This window comes from Callionymus lyra, chromosome 3 (genome assembly GCF_982586985.1).
Source record: "Callionymus lyra chromosome 3, fCalLyr1.hap1.1, whole genome shotgun sequence".
NCBI classification, from domain to species: Eukaryota; Metazoa; Chordata; class Actinopteri; order Syngnathiformes; family Callionymidae; genus Callionymus; species Callionymus lyra.
This window is the reverse complement of record NC_141820.1, coordinates 26,733,180-26,747,988: the sequence shown is the minus strand read 5'-3', so window position 1 is coordinate 26,747,988 and position 14,809 is coordinate 26,733,180. Positions and strand designations below refer to the sequence as shown.

The 14,809-nt window shown below is 40.4% G+C and overlaps 2 protein-coding genes across 2 annotated transcripts; both read right to left on the bottom strand.

Annotated features, from left to right (window-relative positions):
• Positions 1-1,223: 1,223 nt before the first annotated feature.
• Positions 1,224-2,342, bottom strand: kera (keratocan). Its single transcript, XM_087785867.1, has 2 exons — positions 1,481-2,342; positions 1,224-1,399 (listed from the first exon to the last, which is right to left on the bottom strand). Exons 1-2 carry the CDS (start codon positions 2,340-2,342, stop codon positions 1,230-1,232), a joined length of 1,032 nt encoding a protein of 343 aa, XP_087641993.1. The 3' UTR covers positions 1,224-1,229.
• Positions 2,343-11,807: 9,465 nt separating this feature from the next.
• lum (lumican) lies at positions 11,808-14,548 on the bottom strand. Its single transcript, XM_087787306.1, has 3 exons — positions 14,403-14,548; positions 12,957-13,832; positions 11,808-12,878 (listed from the first exon to the last, which is right to left on the bottom strand). The coding sequence occupies exons 2-3, from the start codon at positions 13,825-13,827 to the stop codon at positions 12,724-12,726; spliced, it is 1,026 nt and encodes a 341-aa protein (XP_087643432.1). The 5' UTR covers positions 13,828-13,832; positions 14,403-14,548; the 3' UTR covers positions 11,808-12,723.
• Positions 14,549-14,809: the final 261 nt, after the last annotated feature.

Sequence of the window (14,809 nt, the reverse complement as noted above, 5' to 3'; positions counted from 1 at the left end):
AATTTAATATTTTAAAATACAGTATATGTACTGTATACTGTGTATATATTACATTTTGTTTGTGCTCATGTAAGGGCTTTTTTACTTACTTTTACTTTATAAAATATGTATATTTTTTATAATAAATTCCCATAATTTTCTTTATTATGGACATATTTCTAGTTCTAGTTTTATCATGTGCTTAAAGAAGGTAACTGATGGAAGGTAAGATTATAACTTATTTTCTTCTGTTGTTTTATTATCATTGATAGATATAAAAAAAATATGTCTGAGTGTGTCGGCCTGATCTTAATATGTAACAGACTCCCAAACAGCTCAACAAAATTGCTTTAAAATAACTATGTAGTCTACTGACCTCTGACCTCACAGTGAATGTTTTAGGGGGGAGGATAACTTTATTCAAGTCAAAGAAAAAGGGGAACATTGGCGGCAGAAGACTCACATTAAATTCCAATAGTTCTAATTTCTATTAAATATATACCATATTTAATACATATCAATATATCATTTTCGCTCATTCCTGCCAATGTAAGGCCCATAATCCACCTGAACTTACTGACTTCTATCTTCAGAGTTTAATGGTTTATTTGGTTGTTTTTATATCATCCTTTCAATTATATTTTCTTCAGAACCTTAAGAAAGCAAACCTACATATCTAACTTACCAGGACAATAAAGGGTATTAGCGCTAGTTAGCTAGTCATGGACACGTTTAATGATATTCAGTCAAATGATATGCAAAAGTTGTACCAGTTCAACTGTTTCAATGACAGCAACAATATAAATGTGTATTCCTAAACAGCTTTTATTAAAGACATTTGTTCATAGAAAGGAAAATTCCAAACAATCGTTTAATTATTGGTTGTATGTTCACAATAATTTAGTTCACTGCAGCAAAGATGCATTAACAGTCAATGAATAAACATATTATTCACATGTATGGCTTAAAAGTTAAAAATAATGCCCTGTGTCAACACAAACACACACTGCCTATCTGAACCGTACAAAAAACAAAGAGCACGAGACAACAAATTGGATTTTTTTTAAAGGCACAAGAGACAAAAACATTTCCGTCAAGTTATTTTTTCTCAAATGATTTTAAAAGCTAACAGCCTTTGGACTGAACAAAACATTCATACTGCACTTAGCAAAACATTCCTGTGAGGTACAGCAGAATCTCTGGTGTCAAGTTATCATTATCTTTTGACATGGCAAATGTTCCACGACTCCTTAGATGACGATGGACTGAAGGAGGCGAAAGCAGAGCATGATGTCTCTGGGAATCGGGGGCTTGATGTTGTTGCCGTCCAGTCGAAGGTAGCGTAGCCGCGGTGCACTTTCATTCGCTGAATTCTCTAACGCCTTGATGTCCACGGGGCAGACGTTGGAGCCGTTAACATCTGAAAACACGAGAACAATCATGAGAATTCAAAGGGAGAGAGCGCTGTGTCACACTGAGGACATCAGCGACCAGAACTTACTCTTAATGTTGTTATGGTCCAGGTAAAGATGCTCCAGACCTGCAGGGATCAGCGGCACCTCGGTCAGCTGGTTGTAGGACAGTTGGAGATCCAACATATTAGAGATGTTGAAGATATCCTTTGGGAGTCCACTGCTACCCAGCTTGTTGTGGTTGAGTCTGAGGAAGGCGACTTTGGGCAGTCCTTTAAAGTAATCTGAAGGGATCTTGTTGATGTTATTATGGTCCAGGAAAAGCTGAGTGGTGGTGGGTGGGAGTCCAAAAGGCATGTTGCTCAGCTGGTTCTTGGCCAGATTGATTTGCACCAGGTTGTTCAATCCCTTAAGGCTCACCTCAGTCACATCTTCATCCATCAGTTTGTTGCCCTGGAGGTCCAGAAGATTCAGCTTATTTAAACCGGAAAAGACCCCAGCAGGGATCTTAGAGATGCGGTTGCGAGACAGGCGCAGTTGCTCCAGGCTGTTGGGCAGTTGGGATGGTACACTGGACAGGAGGTTGTCATCCATATACAGGTGCACCAGGAAGGTCATTGCACTGAAAACGCCGGTTTCAATTCCTTCGCTAGTAATTTTGTTGCGATTCATGTTGATCCAGCGAAGCTGTGTGGCGTTTTTCAAGGATTCGGCCGAGACACCCTGGATGTTGTTGTTCTGTAGGTAGAGGTACCATGTGTATGGAGGGATTCTAGGGATATTTTTGAGCCCTTTGTTGTCGCAGTAGACGGCTCGAGGAAAGCTAGGGGGGCAGGTGCATTCCTTCGGACAGCCTTGGATTTGAGCCATCAATTCATCGTAAGCAATATCTTGGCACTGAGTCAGCCCAGTCAGGAAGAGGATGGCGATAAGATGCATAAGCGATGCCATGCTCAGGGTCAGGCTATGGAAAAGAGGAGGAAAACAAGTGAAGGTTAAAAATCATACTTTAAGGCTGGAATCCCCAACTTTATTTGTATTACACACTGGTTAAATGTCAGTGTTATATTTACAAACCGACGTTGAGATATAAAAAAGTAAAAATACAATAGCATGACCTGAAAAAAAATGAGTGCATGACAAATACATTTCACCATATGCTGAATCAGCAAGAGCTCTGGACTGGTTACAAGATGTTTCTGTATTTGCATCTTTGTATGCTGATGATGCTGTTCTGTGTGTGTCTCCCAGCTTTTAGAGACTTTATGCCAATGTGTGAGTTTGTGTTTACGCATTATTTATATGGGATGAGGAGTTTTCACTAGTCATGAGTCACGCGCAGGAAAGATAATTTCTTTTTCCAAAAGAATATAAAAATATGATAAAATATATAAACATAGAAAATATGATAAAATGAATGTTTTTTTTTCTGTGCAACCTGTATTTAAGGGGTAGCAAGGGAAAACAAGGGAACAATCACATTTCAAAGACAAATCTAACCTAGTGTGTCAGGAACGCAACTTAGTTTAACACCTTTATCTGCCTCCTTCAGAAAAATACTTACAGTTGTAAACAGTAGCTTAGATGTTTAGGATTTGCATATATTTGCAACATAAACACTTTAAAAGTAATGTTACGGTTCAGGTTATGTTTAGTGTAAGAAGGGCTTTTTGCTTTGAAAATTGAATTGTATTGATCAAAAATGAATTAGAGAACTGAAAAATTTGTTATTGGCAGATTTGACAAGGCTCTAGACACAATGCAAGAAGTCAACGGTACCATCCGCTTCCTATCCTCCCGTTCCAACATATTCCTCACAGCTGTCATCTGGACTTAGTTTAAATTCTTGACGCGCTCAACGTTCATCTGGAAGTAATTCCACATGTGCTAGTCTTTCCGAAGATGGGCAAGCTTCAAAGACAACGCGGCACACCTGTTTTCAAAACCATGCCACTGCTTCTTCACTTTAAACTGGTACTGCAGAAAGCTGACTGCATTTCTACAACTTGATGACATTTCAAAAACAGTTATCCATCGGTTTTTCAAAACGTAGTCACAGTTACAAACTGCTGCAAGATTATCAACCATAACTTGTTGGTCTTAAGCTTGTCAGACTTACCGTCAGTTGACGATGAGATCCTTCCTTTGCAAGCTATCAAGTGTAGTCCCAAGCATGCATCGCTCACCTCCTGGTATTTGTACCTGCAGCTCTTTCATTTGGTGAGTGCCAGCCTGCCACTCATGATGACACTCAAGCTTTTCCGGGCCAATCCAATGTACGGATCAGAGGTCATAATCCCGCAGTCATGAGTTGTGAGCTAAGCCTCCACAACACTTGACTCCTGGCCCAGTTAGGTGCTAATGCAAGACTACCCGTGATTGGTTTGTGAAGATCAACGTGAACACCCCTGGTTCCCGAGGTTCTGATCGTGCTAATCTCAAGATAATTCTAGACCGGTGGGGATGTTTAATAGTAAGTGCGTCCGTCAGAGTAAACAGTTCCAAGACCAATTAGCTGTCTGGAATATTATACACCAGTAGACAACATTTTAAACATTAAATACATAATCAGGACTATAACTTACCAACACTTTAGTCTTGAAATAAAGTATCTATGTTTTTATTAAGTTGCCCTAATAGGTTGTCTAGAAGAAGAAAAGGCACCCACAGAGTGCATACCTCTGCCAAGCTGCTCAATATTATTTCCCCTTTTGTTTGAATAATATTACTTAAATAACCTTAGAAGCATTAATCAATATCTGGCAGGAGCTCAATGCAGGTGGAGGTAAAGTTTTAGACCTTGGTCACACAACACACACAATAGAAAGTTAAGCTCCATAGCTTTATATGCAGTTCGAATCCTTTAACCCTTGTGTTAATAAAGTCTATCCATCCATCCATCCATCCATCTATCTTAGGGAAAACAAATGTGTTTGTTGTATCACTTGTGTTGTCTCTGGGTCAAGGTGAGACCCTCCAACACTGCATAATTAATTCCAGAAGCTTGACCTTGACCTGGAGATAACACAAGGGATACAACCACTCCTCACTCCACTCCTGCCTCCAAACTCAGAATTAAACAGTCTAAATGCACGAGGAATGAATGAGTCCCTGAGTCTATTAGTGTAGCATCTGGGAAGGAGCACTCGTGCACTCCATTCGGTTCTCTATTCACTGATGACAGTGGTAACAATCTCAAAGCTCTTTTTATTAATTATTAAGACCACATATTTGTTCTACTTTGGCACATAGATGCATTAAACTGCTATTACTATGCACTAATTCAGGTTTGTCCAAAATGTTGGCCATTTACAGCCTTTGCCAAAAAGTATTATTTGTAACACAACAACTTTAAATATTATATTTGAACTGCATTTACTCAATTAGTTAACATACATTTTCACCACATTGCATCGAGAAAAAAAAGATTGCCCTTCCTGTTACCTCTCTTTGATCCGACTATAAAAATCACACAAAAATCATCAAAATAACAAGAATATTCAAGTACTTTGCTATTAATCTTTCTAGTGACGCTCTGCACCGACACTCTGGCGTTATGTGACAGAGGTCAGACTTAATCTGAGAGGATTTCTCATCAGGTTGGCAAGACAAACGTGTTTTGGTAGAAGCCGTCCAGCGCGAGGATGCGTGACCTTTGAGCGAGCTATCATGATCGCTCATTTCAAGTGATGACGGCAGCGGCAGGATAATCCTGCTCACTTGTGTGAGGACCCGCCGACACACGAGTGTCCTTCAGAGCCTATTAGAGCACTAACTGTATTTGCCGTGTGAGAAACCTGCATGTAGTTTGTACCGAGAGCATTTAGAGAAGGGAGGCCACGTCAAACTCACATGTTGCACTCATGAGGAAGTGGACTTAAGTCTGAATCATTTCAAGAAGGTATCAGTGCAGGCTTGTTCATTCATACTGTACACATACATAAGAACGTAACTGAACCATTCTACATGTTAGGGGTTCACATAATTACATTATTTGCTATGAAAAGAAAATTTAAAAGCACCTATGAGAAAAATGAAAGTTGGAACCAAGATAATATTTTGATATTCAACAGTGAATAATGACAGCCTTCTCTTTGTCAATGTTATACAATCATACACAATTATTTTTTTTGTGAAAGTAAATACAATCGTAGAATTTTTCAAATTTAATTAAAACAGTATGAACAGTAGTTTGACTTTTTTGATTTTACCTAAAATAAAATTGATACTTAAATGTGTTTATTTAGTTTTATTATTGAAGTTACACAATAGTGAGTTTATCTTTGTGCTATTTGATCATTTATACGTTACAAGCATTCTTGTATGATGTATACTTCTCTAAGGTTCTCCCGCAACTCTAATGTTGAACACATGTCTTTTAAGACCTGAAGATCGATGGTTAGTTTTCCTACCTGAGCAACTATCAAACTGGCCAATATTAAATGAGTTTGCTTCTTGTGGAAAGGTGTATGTGTTGTCTTCAAACAAAAAATATATAATTTATGGTCACTCATTTCTGTCAAGTATCTTTTTATTTCTATTGTAAAGGAAAGTATTACGTTTGGCTTTGATGCACAACTCTCTTGTATGTGATTGACCTCGCTAATGCATTGCTAAAGTGCAGTAAACATTATTATAAAAGTTTTGAAATCTGGAGTACTGGCCTTCAATTCTACTTCTACTGGAAAAAGGAGAAGAAGATGAAGAGAAAATTGAAGTAAAGGTGTTAGTTTCGCAGTATAAAAATGTCTCCTCACTTTCACTTTCATCATAGAACCATTAGTTACATGGATTTCAAGCCATCAAAAGAGTGAGTCAGCGCTCTAACACACTCCAATTGAAAACCAATTTTGGCAGCTGCCTCAGACTAAAGAGAAACACGTGCGGAGGAATATGATAAGGACAATATCCTGCCAGGGTCTTTGTCTTCGGGCCAGCTATGGTAATCATCCAGTTGCTTTTTTTTGCATTGGCTTCTGGGTAAATCTCCAGACGATGGCTTTGCAAAAAAGACTTTGAGTTGTTTAGGTAGCTTACTCTCATCGTGTTTCTGGTGATTACAATGTGGGGCTAGAAGCGTCTGGCTGCGATGCGTCTCTGCAAAATGTTTGTCTTTCTTTAGGGGACACTGTGAGGAGGATGTTTACGTGGAAGGTTTGCCGTCAGCCTTTATGTGACGACTGTATTCTCATGGAACAGTCTTTTTAAGTCTTCAGTGACTCAGAGCCCCAGCATTCTTAACAATACCTTTGAGTAGAAAACATTATCTGTAACCACAATTTTTCAGTTTATAAGTTTAATTTTATTATTTTCATACGTGCATAAAGTCCAATCATAAATACATCCCTAACATTAACCCAAAAAAATCATCTTATCATCTTGCAACTCTTGCTATGACAAATATAATTTAATTTAATTAAGAAATACAAGGATGAACATGCTAACTCAACACCCTAAAATAAAGAAAACCATTATCAACTTCGTACATATTGATTATGAAATTAAATTATTTGTCAACATCATAGAAATATTTGTCACAAAATCAGTTTACCTGAGTGTCCAAGAGGTTCCTGGCCAGGCAACAGTTCCTCCTCGTATGCGATGAACTGGTAACCAGTTTCTCCCAGAGGGCTGCACCTGCATGTGTCAGCAGCCTCTGAAGGATGTACCATGTGTTGTTGGTGGGAGGACGATCATGTGGAAGTTGGGATGTCCCAAAAGTTTGTTGTTGATGCTCCGTGCCAGCCCAGCCTTTCCGTCCTCCCTCCTCTGTTCTGTCACTTTTTTCCCGTTTGGGGATAGGACTCTTTCAGGAGAGGGTAACATTCTCCACCCTCAGCCCCCGCGGCCCAACTTTAACCATTTGGCGGAGTTGAAGTTCAACCACCTTGGAGGGAGACATGTCAGTTTATTGTGCACAGCAGCTCAAAGGGCCCTGAGGTGGTTCAACACTTAGCCATACATTCCTTAACGTCAATAGTTTGCACCCAAACTTATCACAATTTACACCTACTTTTATCTCATTATAATGAGCAGCAAATGCTGACAGCGAGCAATAAAGACAACCTACTGTGTAGACAGTAGAGAGGCCAACATTCCAACAGAGAATCCAGATACAACCACAAGTGTAATATTAGGAGTGCCCTCCTTAAGCCAGAACTAAACAAGGATATTACTTACATGTTGATGGAGTGTGTAACAAATGACCAGCCCCAAATCTGCTCATAGTGTATAAGAAAACAAGAACGCTGTTAACCCTGGACACTCTCTGGACACGGGTCATCAAACTTTGGTCAGATCTGCTTTAAGATATGTTATGGATGTTAAATGATATTCATCAAACACTTGCATCAATGTTTGGTTCTTTAGAGTAATTTCACCAGTTTGTAAACTTAAATTTAAACATAATACATTTGATTATTAATTACATGTTGGCGACTACTTTTCTAATGTATCTGTTTATATAAAGGATGGATGAATGGATGGTTTGATGTGTGTATGGATAAATGGGTTGATGGGTTGGATAAAGGGATTTGGTGGATAGATGGATGATTGGGTGCATGGATGGGTAGGTTGGATTAAGGGTTGGGTGAATGGATGAAAGGATGGATGAGTGGGTTGAATTAAGGGTTAGCTGGATGGATAATGAGTGGGTTGGATTAAGTGTTGGATGGATGGATAGATAAATGGGTTGGCTAAAGGGTTCGGTGGGTGAAAAAATGGATAGATGGGTTGTATTAAGGGTTTAATGGACAGATGGATTGATGGATTAGTGGGTTGGATAGATTGGTGGGTTAGATTAAGCGATTGGGTGGGTGCAAGGATGGATTAATGGATGTGTTGGAGTAAGGGTTGGGTGGGTGCAAGGATGGATGGATGGATGGTTTTGATTAAGGGATTGGGCAGGTGAAAGGATGTATGGATAGATGGATGGGTTTGATAACGGATGGACAGTTTTAATGTGTAGCAACTCATGAGATAATGGTAGACATATGAGGGATTGAATGAGACATTTTTTGACCTGCAAAAACACCTCACTGTTTATTTGCTTAAGATGTTTTCAACTTTTGTTTCTACAGCTGAAGATGATTAAACCCTAAGATATCATTCCAAGTATGTCACTTTTTGATTCCATTTCCTTTTCGTCAATGAAAACCAGGAGTGGTACAACTCCATTCCTTTAATCACAGAGGTTGTTTTAGCTGATCAATGGAAACATTGATCAGTCTCCACATGATCAGCTGTGAATCTCTTTATTCAGATTCAAAGTTCCCTTTTGTTATAGCTTTTCTATGTGTTTCCCTCTGGGTAGAAGCCAGGGGTCAGACCCTCCTCTGTCCACTCTTAAACATCTTGAATGATTTATTAAAACAATTTCCTTGAAATCAAAGTAGGATAGAGTGAGGAAAACTTTCCGCAAAGTTCAACTATTAATAAAAACAAATTGTGAAGCGACAAAGAAAAAGAGGAAAATCTGGCTTCAGTCTGAGACTGAGCAGGAAATCATTACACACAGAAAACCAGTGAAGTTGACTTTCAAAACAAAAGTTCAGTGATAGAAGTACGATTAGAAATATAAGAGGACATTTCTAATTGACATTGTAAGACTTGAGACTTCATTTCCTGTGCGCCGGTCAGAAAGCGAGAGGACCTGGACAGCTGGAACTAATCAGAAGAGCCGAGCCGGACTGCGACTGAACATGTGGAAGACATTCTCACGATAACTGTCAGATTTCTCACCAACAAAATGCAGGTTTAAGTCTGCGTTGGGGGACAGACCGTAAACACTTCAGTGTTTCAGATGCATCCGAGACTTACAAAACTGCCACATGTCATGACATAAAAGATGGCTAGGGTTCTCCTGCCTGAATATATATGTGGAGATCTTGGGACTTCTCTACAGATGCTAGTGTTGTATCGATGAGCTTGACCCGTTCGGTTGTAGAGGAGATTCTATGTGGCTGTTGAGAGATGATCAGAGTGTGTAAAGTGCTCCCTCAAACACTATCGTCCCATCTTCCCGGAATATAAGGACCAACCAATGCAGAGAAGGATCAATTCTTACCGGGTGTGAAGCGAACCATCCCATTATAGCTTTTACTGGATCCAGGAAACCAGTGCCGGAGGCATGTTTGGTTTATTTGTTTGTCAACACTTGCATCATTGTCTAAGAATTGGTTACATCAGTTGATTAAAGTTTGTGTATCTGTAGATCAGCGGTGTCAATCCTGATCACACAAAGTGAACTTTTTTTTTTTGGCAGTCTTGTTTGGCTGGACAAAATGTATTTACTTTGTGGCCCAAATTATCTTAATTATCTCTGTGTACGTCTCTTCACAGAACAAATTATTTTAACATCCGTTTTACTCTTTTTGTTGACATCCATAATCTCTGTCTTTAATCTACTGTGATCCTTTGCAAAGCATCTTGGAGGCGGAAAAAAAAACTACTTTTGGGTTTGGCCCCCGGCCATGAGTGCATTTATGCAGCCCATAAATGCATGATCATGTAGACATGCCGCTAGTAGCTGACACCAACATCTTTTATCAACTCTTTCAAAGTAAAAGACTAGGGAAGGGACATGAAGGCTGAAGTAACAAACGGGCTAAAATAGTTGGAAAAGAATGCTGACTCAGTGGTAGGAGAAAAACAGGACTGTGTTAAGGACCTGCTGGAGCAAAATATTTCTCTTGACTGGACTGCTTGCTTGAAGTGCTTTGAAGAGAAATATTAGCTTAGTTAGCATAGCTAGTTTGGACACTATTCTTACTGAACTTTGTATAACATATCTTAATAAAAATAGCAGTCGAGTAAACACCAGAGCATTGACCAGAGCGGCCTGCAAGGTACAAAGCTGGACTAAATTTGGCAAAATGGTGGGGTCTATCACACATCATGGAACAGGCTACCAGCCCATGTTAGAAACTGTGACAACTATTCACCATTTAAATAAAATTGCACTGAAACAATGGCTGAAAATGAACCAGACACAGTTGGATTACCCCTTTTTTTCTCTTGGGCCCCAAAGTCTGTATCTTAACCTACATGTAACTTGTCTAAGCTCTGTGTCTATGGTTTACCTGTAATGTATAATGTCTTGTGATGTATGTACTCTTTTGCATCATCTAACCTGCCTTAGGACAACTGATGAAAATAAGTTATTGTGCCAACTCCAGAGACCACATCACCCCCGTCCTCAAAGAACTTCACTGGCTTCCAATCCCAATCGAGATACACTACAAGGTTCTCCTCATCACCTACAAGTCCCTCAGTAATCTGGCCCCTTCATATATCACCGACCCCCTCCACCTCCCACTGTCCAACCCGCCGCCTCAGATCATGAGGACAAAGCACTGAACCCTGGGGGACCGAGCCTTCTTCTTCAACCCATCAGGAACTCTAACTCACTCCAGACTTTCAAATCACTCCACAAAGCTCACCTATTCAAAATTGCCTTCTCTTAATAGTCCTATCTGTCCTTCTGTTTTAAAATTGCGTGTATATGTTTATCCTTTATAAAAAGTGTCTTTGTGTGTCCCAAAAAAATGCTAAATAAATATGATGTTTATTATTATTATAACTCCGGCAAACTCATGTTGTTCCTCTGTGCTGACATGTTGATGAATATTCATTGTCCTAATTCAAATAAATAAACAAAAATATTCCTTACTTCTAATTATTACATAATTATTTGTGTTTTTTCAGCAACAACAACCAGATGGAAATTCCTGACTTTTACGTTTGACTCTTATGTTCTTGGATATCAAAAATAACGTAAAGCCACAAAATGTGATTTACAGTTCATATTCTCTTTAATACTGTATTACTAAAGTAAATTACCGTAGTAAAAAACAAAAACTGATGGCGTACACCACTGACCATTTTGTGACTGACGGGCACTGAGTAGTTTGATACAAGTTTAATTTATTTATTTGTATTAGTTCCAACGTCGGAAACCACACCTGCTGTATTTGTAGTGAAAATTATCCATTTTAGTATTTTACCATTAAATTATAATAACGTTTTTTTTAAACAGATCCCCTTTGTGAACATTGCTTTCTTTAGAACATGGCTCATGGGGACCATCAGTGGTCCTCTGGGGCCCTCAGGGCCAAGAGAGTAGCCTTGTATTTAAATTACATCATTTTGGACTTATGTTTTTAGACAGGAGAAATCTTTGTTTATTGTAAAAATCAGGAACGTGATTTGATAATTGAATGTTTATTATACATTGTAACGTTTGTTGCTTGTGTGGATCAAACTGATCCCTTTGGTCACTCGGTGTACTTAGAGTAGCTTACTGTACCAAACTGGTCGGAGACTCCTGGTGTAGAGCCTCTTGTATGAGTTGGCATTTTAAAGGTAGCACTGGAAGCAAACATCCTTATGGGCTTTTAAAAAGTGATGTCATACAAATGTGTTGGAAACATTGTTTATTCAACTGCTTTCCTCACAGTTATGTCATGAGAAGTAACAGTGACACGATCAAAATGGGAACAAGAAACACCATCTGGTCAACCAGGCGCTGCTGCAACTAAGTGACTTCTCAAAAAAAGGGTCAAATTACATTTAACAATGGAAACAGCATAACTGCAAAAAGCTGTAGTTTATTTTCAGAGAATGGAAGAACGGGGTGCATGCAAGAAACGCATATGTTTACACAACATTGACAGCAGACAGCCAAACATAACAAATGTGGTCTTAAGAAAAAAAAACAAGGAATATATGCAAATGAAAATCAATGTTGATGTTGGTTCTGATCATTGTCAATGTACATCAAAGACCACCTTGATCGATTCACAATGGATTAAAAGAACATTGTTGTAAAGTAATCGAAACCTTATCTGTTATCGCTCAAGAGGAATTATTCAAAGAACAAGCAGTTTGTTTCTTTGCTTGACCTTTGCACAGCAATGGTTTCATGATCGTATCCAATTTCTACAATACATGCAAAACACGTAAACAGACGAGACGGACTAATGGACGCCAAGATGGACACTAGAGACAGTAACGGGGGTCGTCTGCTCTGCTGTGTCCATCTTTATAGAGCGCCGGCTTGGAATGTGCGAAGTGTGTGTTGAGGTTTTTAATCATCAACATATACTCAGTATATACTTTGGTCTTTATCTTTGGTTAGCTTACCTACGGCTAATGCTAGCTTTAAGAGATTGGTTCTGGGCGAGCATGTTTTGAGGTGATAAGGCCTTAAAATTAAGGTTTGCCGTTCAACCAGGTGGGAGTGCGAGAGATGTGCCGGGACTTGCACGACATCCATTATGCTCAGGGCTGGAGTTTGGAGTTGGAATTCGGGTCATGGAGGGGTCGTAGATCCTTACTCAAACATGATCTCCTGAGCCTGGCGCAGGCAGTTGGAGGACTCGGGAGGCATATTGCCTTGTGTGATGTTGTTGGCGTCCAGGCGCAGATGCTTCAGGTGGGAGAAGTCCATGGTGCTGACGTACTTGCAGAAGCTTGCGATGTCGAACTCTGTTGAGAAGGAGAAACAAGCATTAGAGATGTATCAATGATGCACAACAGAAGCCTCAAATGTTCCTCGAGACTCACTATCAATCTGATTGGCTTGAAGATAGTACTGCTCCAGTTTCTCGTTGATCTCAGGGATGGACTTCAGTTTGTTAAAAGACAGGTCCAGCTCCAACAGTGATGACACGTTGAACACTCCAGCAGGAATTCCAGAGTCCACCAGTTTGTTGTGGGAGATCCTGAGGTACTGCAGTTTCGGCGCCTTGCCAAGGTATCCTGCAGGGACACCCTCGATGTCGTTGTAGTCGGCGTAGAGGATTTCCAATGACTCAGGGATTCCGGCTGGCAACTTCTTAAGCTTGTTGTGGCTCACGTCCAGGGACACGAGTTTCTTTGAGCCCTTGAATGCTCCTGAGATGGCATCGGAAGTCAGCGCGTTGTGCTGGAGGTTGACGGACGTCAAATTCTCTTTGTCGCTCAAGAGTCCGGAGGGAAACTTGCTAAGCATGTTGTGCATGATCTTCAACTCGTCCAGGGACTTTGAAGGAGGGATGACCGGCTCCGTCAGGTTGTTGTTGTTAAAGAATAGTTTCTCAAGGCCGCTGAGTTTGTCGATCGTGCCCTTCTCAATGTTCTTGTTGGTGATTTGGTTGTTGTCCAGGATCAACCAGCGGAGGTCGGCCGTGACGTTGTCAAAAACGCCGGCCTTAATCCCTTCGATCTGGTTGTTCTGCAGGTACAGGTACTTGATCCCTGTCGGCACCAGGGGGACGTACTTCAACTTGCGGCTGTCGCAGTACATGGCGGAGGGGAAGTTGATGGGGCAGTCACACTCTTGATCGCAATTGGGGCCCGAGGGTCCTCGCATGGGAACCGCCTGGTAGTCGTAGTCATACTGACACAGAGCCACGCTGATGAATACAGCCACGAGGGGGACACGCAGAGGAAACATGGCGCCTGGACAAAGACAAGCACAGACCATTGAATCATCACAACGAATCGGAAAAAAGTTCACTAATAATTCTTCAATAAACATCTGTGGAATGACTTCATTGTCAGACTTTTTCTGCTCCTGCAAAGAAAGTCTATCGATTATAATCATCATAGGATGCAGTCAATGATGTCATAGTTATCAGAGGCATATGCAAGACCACCACACCCACCCACCCACGCCATGTTATATAACGGCTGCTCGACTTCGTCCATCAAATTGATTGATAGCGGGGGGAGCAATAATGCTCTGCAGATGTTCCTGCATATTTGAGAAAACCCACATGAAGTGATATCAAGCAGAAACATACACATGAGGAAATGCAGACTTTTATAAGCAATGACGTCAGATGAAGAAACACATGCATTCCTGCACAATAATGACTTCCAGATTCCAAATAATCCAAGATTAACTTAAACCGAAAGACACTTTAAATGAAGGATAGATTCAGAGGAAAAAGATCTGCTGGACCCGTTTCTCGTGCAACATCATTCAAGTGAATCATTTGGAAGCGTCCGTGCACATGCATCCCTTACCTGTGCTCCTCTCTCGTCGTGTGAGTGGGATGGAGGGCCAGTAGGTAGAAACGCTGTGGTGTTCAAAAACTGGACGGTCTCTGGAGAAAAACAGAGGGGAAAGAAAGGGAGAGGGGGAGGAGAAAGAGGGGTAGATGGAGAAACATTGAGGGAAAAAAGGAGGAGGGGGACGGATGAGGGGAGGATGGGAGGCCTCTCGACATCGATCGTCGTTGAAGTCATCAGAATGAACGACTGGAACAAAAACTGATCCAAGTCATGTAACGAGGAGCAGGTGCAACGAAGCAGAGAAAGGATCGAAACTTCCACCGATCAACCCAAGGAACTGTCTGGATTCGCTCGGATACGTGTCTCCGGTTGTTCCTAAAACCATGTTTAAGCGAAGAATAAAAAAACCTTGGCCTCCT

Excerpts from the sequence above, each read along its gene's own strand:
- lum (XM_087787306.1), bottom strand. The coding sequence starts at position 13,827 with ATGTTTCCTCTGCGTGTCCCCCTCGTGGCTGTATTCATCAGCGTGGCT. Across the intron at positions 12,879-12,956 it reads TCAAGCCAATCAGATTGATA|AGTTCGACATCGCAAGCTTC; the intron begins GTGAGTCTCGAG and ends CCTTCTCAACAG.
- kera (XM_087785867.1), bottom strand. The coding sequence starts at position 2,342 with ATGGCATCGCTTATGCATCTTATCGCCATCCTCTTCCTGACTGGGCTG. Across the intron at positions 1,400-1,480 it reads GGACCATAACAACATTAAGA|ATGTTAACGGCTCCAACGTC; the intron begins GTAAGTTCTGGT and ends TCGTGTTTTCAG.